This window comes from Curcuma longa, chromosome 1 (assembly GCF_044706935.1).
Source record: "Curcuma longa cultivar G26 ecotype Majalengka, Jawa Barat chromosome 1, ITB_CL_G26_1.1, whole genome shotgun sequence".
NCBI lineage: Eukaryota > Viridiplantae > Streptophyta > Magnoliopsida > Zingiberales > Zingiberaceae > Curcuma > Curcuma longa.
The window spans coordinates 19,130,775-19,141,189 of NC_133861.1; the positions used below are offsets into that span (position 1 = coordinate 19,130,775).

General features: G+C 39.5%; 2 protein-coding genes and 1 pseudogene across 2 annotated transcripts; 1 reads left to right on the forward strand and 2 right to left on the reverse strand.

Annotated features, from left to right (window-relative positions):
* Window positions 1-1,862: 1,862 nt before the first annotated feature.
* Window positions 1,863-2,624, reverse strand: LOC141821479 (uncharacterized; annotated as a pseudogene).
* Window positions 2,625-3,371: 747 nt separating this feature from the next.
* On the forward strand, window positions 3,372-3,649 carry LOC141847765 (salt stress-induced hydrophobic peptide ESI3-like). Its single transcript, XM_074735853.1, has 2 exons — window positions 3,372-3,452; window positions 3,566-3,649. Exons 1-2 carry the CDS (start codon window positions 3,372-3,374, stop codon window positions 3,647-3,649), a joined length of 165 nt encoding a protein of 54 aa, XP_074591954.1.
* A 2,485-nt stretch (window positions 3,650-6,134) lies between these two features.
* On the reverse strand, window positions 6,135-10,055 carry LOC141837285 (uncharacterized). The gene has a single exon (XM_074724717.1). The coding sequence runs from the start codon at window positions 10,032-10,034 to the stop codon at window positions 6,174-6,176; it is 3,861 nt and encodes a 1,286-aa protein (XP_074580818.1). The 5' UTR covers window positions 10,035-10,055; the 3' UTR covers window positions 6,135-6,173.
* Between the last annotated feature and the right edge of the window lie 360 nt (window positions 10,056-10,415).

A 10,415-nucleotide genomic window follows, 5' to 3' on the forward strand; every position in this document is an offset into this window, starting at 1 on the left:
ATTTGGATAGAGTAAGTAAAAAAAAAAGAGAGTAGAATTTCGATGACTTGGGTTCTTACTGAGCACGGACGTATTCTACAAAACTTTTGGATGAAAAGCAATAAACTATGTACTTCTATAATTCATATCCGACCTCCTGTAAGTCTCCTAGACAAATCTTTTGTTAAACAACTGTCATTTCACTCTATTGCAAATGTAAACACCCTCCTGTATTAAAAGACTAGCAAAGACAGTAAAAGGAAAGAAGATTTAAACTTCATTCCCTTACGATCGAAGAGCGGCACAGCACGGAACTCAGAAACTGGCAAGCATGTCTGCCCTGCGAAGTCATCTTTCCCCGACTAAGGTGCTCGTGCACTTCTATCCTCTCGTCCCATACTAGTGTCCAAATATCCTCTACTACTTTTGTTTTGTTCATTGTGGTGGTGTCAGCTGGCACTACTGCAATCCCTATCTGTTGTGAAGAAATAGGTGCAAATAACTGGCAGCCAAATAATCAGATTAACAGATAAATAAATGTGGGTTTGCTTACTCTTGTATATATGGAAATCTGGAGGTGAATATGAATCAAAATGAGTTTGATTGAAATCCACACTGCAACCATCGCCCATGTATACTTTGACCTGAAGAGCGCCGAGAACCAAAAGAAAGACTTAAACCACAGTAAAGTTGGCTAACTAGAGAGATGAAATTTCAGAAAGGGAAGAAAAGCATATCTTCGCAAGGATTTCTTTACTGGCAATTTAGCTTTAGGATCAAAATCGCCAACATTTGGTCCATTCTTCAGGAGGAAATCAGTTTTGTTTATGTATCCACATCCTCCATTGGCTTTATAGAAGCCATGCATCAGCCATAATGGCCTTCCATATCCCTATCAATAATGTCGAAAATGATATAATGAACATCGCAAACTAAAATTGGAACAAGAATCATGACGAGCTTCCCTGTTGGTTGATAGCTGAATTTCCTTATATTTATAAGTATTTTATATATCCACTAGTTTATTGATCTCCCTCACGTAGCTTGTGTCTGAACATTCAAGTAACTAACATGTTACAAGAAATACACTGTAAGATTAATCATCAATTATTCTCACCACAAATTCACTGAAACATCTGTAACCATCCTTGTTTAGTCTTACATATAGAACTTGGTTATTTCTATAATCCATCTTCCCTCTTAGAAATGAATCTCATTTTTAAAAGAAAATGTGCTCAAATGCATCATGTAATCAGAGTTCAATCTCACAAGAAATACAAACATCAAGGTACTGCGACGCGCCTGATTCAAGAAGCAAAGTAATATTTTTATACTAATTCCAATTAATCGAATACCTAGTGTGAGAGAATTTACGTTTACAGATAACGATCATAGAATACATTGATCCCTAAACAATGTGAATTCCACGGCATAATTTCTCAGACATATTTCTGCCACTGATGCTAGCTAGACTGTTGACTGTTGGGTGAGGAAGAATGAGAAGCATTGCTTCCTAACCGTTCGGAACAACGCCTCCGGAGGCATGCAGATCGATGCGAATCTTTCTGATGCCAACGCGAATCGTATCTCGAACGATTTTTATGATTTACAGGAAGTTTATTATCATGAATTTGAGTGATACAAACACGTTCAAATCTAACCATTCAAAATAACGAGACAATTAAAGATATTTCCATTCTCTATTTCATATGAATCCAATTACAAGCGCAGAATTAAGGAATAGTTACGATAACTATAAATCAATGATAACATTCCTAGCTAAAACATAATTTTTTACGATCAAGATGACCGCGTAGATTCAAAAGTCAAAAGACAACAGCAAGTGTATAACAGAGCCAGAAAGCCAGTAGGCTAACCAAGAATCAGAAAATAATGAGCAGATCAGCGAAAAGCATGTAAACGAGCCAGCAGAGTAGGCTATCAGACCCAACTCCACCAGAAGGGCCGTGCACATTCTCGTAGACCATAGTACGAAAACCTTATCAATCGAGAAGATGACGGCGCCTCCATGGGGCACGAAAAGCGACAAAGATGCTAAAATCACCATGGGCAGCATAAAATACCCAATTAGGCTCAAGCTCAGGTACAGATCCAAATTTTCGTTCCTTCCGGCAAGCATTATTGAAGACCACGTAGAGAAAGAGAGCGGCGGCCGTGACCCAACCTAAGATGATGCCGAAGTGGAACTTTCCGGCGAGAAGCTGGAAGAGGCCGAAGGATACGAAGAAAAGAAAGGGGCAAGAGAGGTCGGCGTCCTCGTGGAGACTAGCGTTCACCCAGCAAGGGTTCAAGATCGAGAGGGTCTTGCGCCAGATCTGGCAGGTGTTGATGCCGAGCTCTTAATTCGAGGAGGGGCGGTTCGTCATCAAAGAAGCCGGATACAGAGAGGGCGACGCCGGAGGGAGCGAAGATAGAGCGGTGAAGGATGAGGCGGCGGGGGCGGATCCGATGTCGAAGGACATGAACGGGATGCTGGGGTTAGCGGCGCCGGAGTTGGAGGGTCGTAGGGGTTGGAAGGGCGATGCCGCTGCCACCGGCGTCAGCGTGCGACGCTGGTGGCGAACGCTGATGCTTCCGACGTAGGGGAAGACCACCACCGGCGGGACCGAGAATTCCTTGGCCATCACGACGGTCTGGAGGAAGTGAGTCGAGACTCTGGAAGTTCGGTTATGATCCAAATTCGGTGATCAGAGCGTTTCGAAGAGTGTTATGAATTAATATAATATAATTCTTAAAAATAACAAAATATTATAATACTGATTAAACTTAAAATAAAACTTATTTTAATCTATCTATAAAATTTCAGCTAATATATGAATAAATTGAATAATCTAGAATAAGTAAAATTCGAATACTTGGTTAATATGATAAATAAATAATCGATCGAGTAGACATTTAATTATATTTTTAAAATTAAAACACCTAATTTGTCCTTCTAAAATATCACTATTGTAACAATGAACTCAAAATATCAAACGCTTTTGATATGAATAACAATAAAAGATATAAGTATTTTAAAATATCTATAAATAAATAAAAGAAAAAATAGTAAGGATAAAATCGATGTTTTTTGCTTAAACTTTATATGAATAAAGGAGGCTGCACTTACTTCCTCGTGGCTATCAGAAACAAGTGTTCCCTTGAAGAAGAGGAGCACGTAGCCTTGCAGATCGACACGCGGCACGCATGCCGTCTCCTCCTCCTTCACAAGCAACGGATTAAACCCCCTTCTCGTTGTCACCAGCAGTAATCAACCTCGAACAAGTTCTATCAGTCTCATCCTCTCTTCCATAATCCTAAAACCGTCCTGTTGAGCCGAGCAGTTCCAGAGCAAGCAGCATCGTCGCTAGATCATATCACACCATATCGCGATGGGTTCTGAGACGTTACTCGAGGTGGTATTGGCCATCTTGTTACCGCCCGTTGGAGTCTTCCTGCGCTACGGCTGCGGCGTCAGTATATTAATTCATTCGTCATCAATCAAAATGCTCTTACATATTAATCTTTTCTGCTCGAATTAGTTTCTTCTTCCTTAAAACTAAATCAATAGAAGCTAAAATTGCAGGTGGAGTTTTGGATCGACCTGTTGTTGACGATATTGGGTTACATACCTGGAATCATTTACGCCATCTATGTCTTGGTGGGATAGTATGTACGTGCTTACGCTCGATCGATCAACTGTGCGTGGTGCAGATCTCACCGATTAACATATGTAGTAGTTAGCTAGAGGGTTCTTGCAATAATTAAGTACGTAGTCGAGGATGATCCGTCACCGTATGCCAATTTCAATTCCAGGTGGTTTGCTTTTCTGTAAGTCGATTGGATTATGGAAGGAATCTTAATTATAGGAATTTGAAGACGAAGATAGTTTGAGAAAAACTTTGGTTGGGTCCTCAGATTATGAAGATAGCTTGATAGTTTGAGAAAATGTTTAGGTCCTCATCAGATTCATAATAGGCTGGCTGGCTGGCAAATAAGTTTGAGAAAATTATATATGTAGTTCAATCCACGTTTTGCAGGGGTATATATATATATATATATATACAGATAATAGAATCTAACACTTATTTTATAACTTTTTAGTACCAATCAATTTAAATAAAATCAGTTTGATCTAACTTGAAAGGTTATCAATTTCAGTTTAAAATTTCCATCTATTTTGTTAGTTTTGATTTAAATTTTCTAGACAAGCCAATACAGGGAACATTATCGACCGCTAACTTCAGACGCTGGCAGTCGGTTATAACTGTTGTTGCACAAAAATATTAAGGCGAAAGGCATTGAGCACAATCCCTTAAGAAGCAACAAACACTGGAGTTGCCTGTCATCTCGTTAGCTTAGCATAAAAGATTAAACACGAAATTTCTCCAATCAAATAAATCCAAGAATTACGATATATATTTAATAAATATCATCTTTTGTCAGAAGATACTCTTCCAAAGGATTTCCAGTGTAGCGTACTAACCATTTTCACTCGACATGTGCAATAGCTAGTCTGCAGCTGCAAGATCACAAGTTAACTTTTATAAGATTATGGTTCAAACTAATCATAGAACTCTCAAATCCTTAAAACGCCTCAAATACTAGTTTACCAAAATACAATGCCCTCTAAAGGAAACAGCAAGTTAACATAACTTGATAAGATGCGATGGGACTTGATAGGCTTAACTAAACAAATGATTCACTAAATGCACATTTAATTTGACAAAACTACACTCACAATCAAAATAACCTTCCCAAAGAATTTTAACGTACCAGGAAAAGGATCAAACTGGAAACTAATTCCAATACCTGCATACAAAAAGGTAAATGTATGCTATCAGTCAATGTTTCTCATGTTGAACTTTAAGGTAAAAGCTGTTTCCAATGTTAGGACATCAAAGACTTTCAAATGGGTGAAAATTGAATTTCTGAATAATAAAGAAATTAAACAAGAACCTAGATGGCAATTTCAGAACTTTAAACACGACATTTCATAAAAGCAAATGTTGACTTAGCATTATTAAGGATGCCGACAGATTACACTGGTTTATAATGGGTAAATGAATGTCCACATCTATCAAAACATATATTTTAAGATTATAGATACTAAGCCATGCAAGTAATTCAACACAATCTTTGAGATTCAAACCAATGCCAATCTTCAGAGTCCACTCTAACTAAAAACCATCTATATCACAGAATGTTGGTGCCAGTAACATGTCCTGACGTTATATTTATAGTAAATATCTTGTGCCAGCCTGGCTACAAAACGTATGCCAACCTTACTACATTAGTCCAGCAGGTTACTATCATGAACAGAGTACATACCAACACTTTGTTGAACCAACTTCTATCTTCCCCTACACTAGATAACCAATATGTAAAAATACAAGTGAGGATCAATATGAAACCAGCTATCCTAGATTTATTGCAGAAGTATATTGGCAATCTTTGGAAATAATACTTCAGTCAATTTAGATATCATGTCAAATTAAAATCATCCAGTTGTGTACACCTTCAACTAAGAAAAACCACTTTCAACTATTAGACACAAGGAAAGAAGTCATATTAAAACCCTGTTAAGTCTTTGGGGTGTAAGATTAACCAGTCAATATTAATTTACTGATCCTATCAGTGCAGTTAAAGCTATATTGTAAAGCAATTACTTGAATACATTTCCACTATCTCAAAAATGAAGAATTTAGGATAGACCTAGAAACCTTAAAGTACCCAAATGTCCTCCATAATTGCAAGGAAGATAACAACTGTCCACAAATTCCTTGTTATCGATCACAATGCAAGAGTGTAGAATTCTTCATCAACAACTTGGTTTAAGTCCCTTAAGCCTTGAGATTCTAGTGATCAAATTGTAGAATTAAACTGAGAGATAATGGTGAGGAAAAGGAGAAAGACTAAAAAACAAAAAAGTAACTGAATCAGCATCACCATTGAGTGCATACAGATGAGCAACACACACTTTAAATTTGACAATAGATCAAGGATCAGGATGCAGTGGAAAAACTAGTACCCTCCAACCTATAACAAGTAGTATAACTGAAGAAACTAAAAAGGAAAGAAAAGAAAAAGAAAAAGAAAAAAGATTAACACATGCAGATAGGAGACAATTTGACCTTTGAAGAATCTATAATTTTGTTACAAATGTTATCTAACATAAACACGTTGATAAAAGTTTAGTATAATCTATTCTTCATAATAAGGTCATATTGAAGACTAATTGGCCCTTCTTGACTAAATGTTCCATCATCAAAATCATCTGTAGAGTTCTCCTGACATACCAATCTTTCTCTCAATGGATCCAACCCTAGACCACCCCAATTATCATGGTCCTTTTTTATAATGGTAGAATCAATAAAAGCATTAGTATTATCTATATTTAGACCAACATCTTCAGAAGAAACTTCAGCTACTCCCCCAGCTCTGATCGGTGATGTGAGAACATTGAAATCATGTTCATCATCCAACCCAACAGAAGAGCCACCAACCAAGGCTGCACCATCCACATCATTAACTGGCCCCATGTCTGATTGATCAAGAGAATCTTTTCTTTGTCTTTTCCATTTTTTAGTGGATGAAGTGCCATCATCCTCAAAATCCTCTTCTTCTCTATCCCTGTGTAAATAAACCCACAATTTTCTTTCACTATCAAATTGCACACAAGGATCACGTTCATAGTGCAACCTATCTAGAGCCCCACTCACAACTTGGTTCACTTGTGCATCAGAGATGTTTTCGACAACGTATTGAGAGTCCCTTAATAGGGTACAAACGTCTGCTCTAGTTCCAATTCTACCAGGAAGTCTGGCTGCTGCATCTCGAACAAGACAAAGAATTGTAACATGTGGTGGTCGATCAGGCTTAAGCATGAAATGATCTCGAGCTTTTGAGGTTGGTTTTCCACCGCCCCTTCTTAGTGGAGCAACAATAGATTTTTTCCCATCAGCAGCTGTATAGGAAAAGGCTCTATCTGGAATAGAATATCGTAACAATTCCTCTCTGTGAAAATATGCTCTTACTTCATCAGAGCTGGGGCTAATAGTGTTCAGACTCTTTTGGGCTCTTAAATCTTTGAACCTTGCTTTCTCATCCATGTTCAAAAGTAATGAAGCAGGAGGAGGTGGGAGACTTCCAATCTGCTGGAGTGTAATTTGACTACTTTTAAGCCAATTAGCAAAAGCATCAACCAGCTTTACCAGCATCTTATGAGGAATTCCCCATGCATCTGCTGAAGTTTCTTCTTCTCCATTATCATTGTGTGAGGTAGAAGCAACAGGACCTGCCCATGACCAACTTTTGTTTGATTTCTCATATGATACGAAGGGTTTCCAACCCTTTGCCCCCAAAGGTGCTGTCTTAGAAGAAAAAATCTTCAGAACTCCTCGAACTAAATCATGAAGTGGTTCCTGTGTTTCAAGAATGTATGGATCTCCTGGGTTTAATCTGACTCGATCAACAATCTCTTGAACTGTGAGAGAAAGAAACCCACTATTCTCTACAGATCCTATGGAATGTTTGCCCATATTCTCAAATGATTGCGAAATATGTATGTCAGTTGCTATTTGATGCACATTGTGCTGACCATCTGTAAAAATTTTAAGTCCATTGTTGTCATGAAGATGGGAGGCTATCAGTGCAGTATCTTCGATAAGAGGAGTAATCATTGCCTTCCTTACAGCTGAAAGAAGATGTACAATAGAGAATGAAAACCCTGTGTGAATAGTTGGGGTGATAAGGGTAAATGGTTTCTTCTGTGACTTAGCCTTACCTTCACCATCTCCTGAAACCTTCCCTGATGTTACCAAATCCGGATTAATGTCATTCAGCATCTCAATTTCAGCATCTATTTTCCTTCTACCCTTCCTGGTAACAATATGGTCATCAACCTGCAGTTTAGGACTGTCCTGTAGGTGGACAGACTCATCTTGCTCACTCAAGAGATGAGCATTAACTTTCAGTTTAGATTTCTTTGATAAAAAATTACAACCTATAAGGGGCATGTCTGATCTCTCTTGAGCAGCATCAATCCTTGGACTATCAGAAACCTCCATCATGTTTACTAACTTGTTGATTAATTTCTTGCTCCCTCGTGACTTGGGCATTCCATGTAAACTCTCCTTATGTTCGTCCATCACCCCACTACCATAATCATCAGCATACAAGGATTGCTCTGGAGAATGATGCGTATCAGCCATTGCTTTATGCCTCTTTTCTGCATTTGTCAGCTTTGCAGTTGGGTGCTGTAATAGTGCCTGTTTCATAGGTTCTCCATTCATCCCTTTCACAGAATTTGATACTGGTGTATGCCCACTTTTATTCACATCAGGGAAGCTAGCATAGGCTTTTTTATCGCCTTTCATGACCTTGTTTGACTTCCTAGTAGCAATCGGGAACCTATCATCCTCAACCTGCTCAGATGAATCAGATTCTGTCTCCTCACTTCCAGATATCATTCTGCTGTCTCTCAAGTATGTCACACCCTTATTCTCATACTGAGTCTCATTTTTTTTCATCCTCCCCTGTGATATCCTGGATCTAGAATCCTTCTGAATATGAGAATTAACCATCTGTACTAAAGAATGATTATAAGATTTATTTTTTAATTCATGACCAGCTCCAGATTTACCAGCCCTGTATTCTTTGCCAATCCTATCTGATTTAGCTGAATAACTCAAGGAAATAGCTTCCTCATGTATCTCATTTAGCTGCATGGAATCGGTTAGCTTGTGCTTTCGGTCACCGCGGGTTGAAGGATATACCCAAACTCTGTCAAAATATTTAGCTTTGGTGTGTTCAGAAGAATCATGAATATAAGCAGTTATTGCTTGGCCTGAGTTGCATTTTCCCCCACAACCCTGGCTAAAATTGTTATCGATTTCAGGATCTTCATCATTGTGAATGTCTGTATCGTATCTTTTTTGTTGTCCTTGTTTCTTTCCTGATATCAGCATATTAGTTCTGGCTACTGCATGGTTATTTCTTGCAGCCCAGTCTCCTTGTGAAGCCACATATTCTTCTTCCCTATCATCATGGTTATTGCTAATATGATCTCTAATTCTTTTGGATGCTTTCACATCATACCCAGCAAATTTATTCTGCTTTGATCCATGCTTCAATGCTGAAGGATATCCATGTGATGATCCAACGCATTCCTGCGCTAAACCTTTAGAAAGGGCAACTTTTAAAACTCCCTTTGAGTACTCTTTTGTATCCTTTACTGACTGGTAAGTCATGCCGATCTCATGAGGCATGATAGCAAATGCAGGCTTCACAAACTGCTGGCCTATCTTAAACCGCTTATTCAAATGCGAGTTATCAGAATCTCCACTCTCTGAATCCATCTCATAACCAACATCATCATTTCCAACATAGCTCAAAGGCCTCTGACTCCTCAGGATATTAAGTAGCCGAAGTCTTTCTTCAATAGCATATCCACTGCACTTCCTCCATGCATCCCTTGTGCGAACAAGAGTTCTTACCATAGAATTATGATATTTACACAAGTGATGGTAGTATTCATGCCGCTGTAATAAACTCAAACCTCGACGATAAAGAACAATCCTTGGATCACAGAGCCCTCCTTTCAACTGAATGAATAGAGTATCAAGCGGACTCCCAAAGTGAAAATTTTCCCTTGAAAACAGCTCTTTGAGAGTGTGTCCAAACGTCTCCTGATCCATATCCGGGAGGAACTCAGCCAACAAAAAACGCTCGTCCTCCGAGAGGCATTCATTCCACGTCTCCAAGGACAACACTGTCCCCAAGCCAGAGAGGTCGTAGAGCTCGAGGGGAACGCTAAAACTCTGGTTCCCCACCTGACACAACTGAGTTCCCGGCTCACCAAGCTCAGCCGGATCAAACTCGTCGGATTCCATGCCGGAGTCCACGTCTGAAAACTCCGAAGCATAAGACCCCACCTTGGCACTCCTCGTACAGGCCTCCTCCTCTGTTTCCTGGATCGAACCGCTCCCTCGGCTCACGGGTGAGGATTTGTTGTCCCTCCTCGAAACCCTAGAGTCATCTTTCAAAATCGCCATTGATCCCCCGCTCAAGATGCAATCTTCAGCCCGCCAGCAACCGAACGGCACCGGAAACTATCAAAAAGTATCAAGAGAACCAAACGGGCAAACGAGATGAATCAAAACCAATGAAAAGGAGGCTAATAAAAAAGCAGAGAGACGGAAAACGAACACGAGGAAAGAGGGAAAGAAGATCAACTCACCGGAGGAGACGAAGCGAGACAAAGCAAAGGATTTGGATTGCGGCGTTGAAAGTGGAGTGAGAGGGGCGGAGAAGAAACCCTAGAGGAAATAGGAGAAGACGGGTAAGAAGAGAGGGGAGAGGAGCGCGAAGCGGTTAGAATAAGGAGAAGGGAGGCGATGGGTGGCTAGAGGAAGGGAAAGAGAGCGAAGTGTGTG

Excerpts from the sequence above, each read along its gene's own strand:
- LOC141847765 (XM_074735853.1), top strand. The coding sequence starts at position 3,372 with ATGGGTTCTGAGACGTTACTCGAGGTGGTATTGGCCATCTTGTTACCG. Across the intron at positions 3,453-3,565 it reads TCCTGCGCTACGGCTGCGGC|GTGGAGTTTTGGATCGACCT; the intron begins GTCAGTATATTA and ends CTAAAATTGCAG.
- LOC141837285 (XM_074724717.1), bottom strand. The coding sequence starts at position 10,034 with ATGGCGATTTTGAAAGATGACTCTAGGGTTTCGAGGAGGGACAACAAA.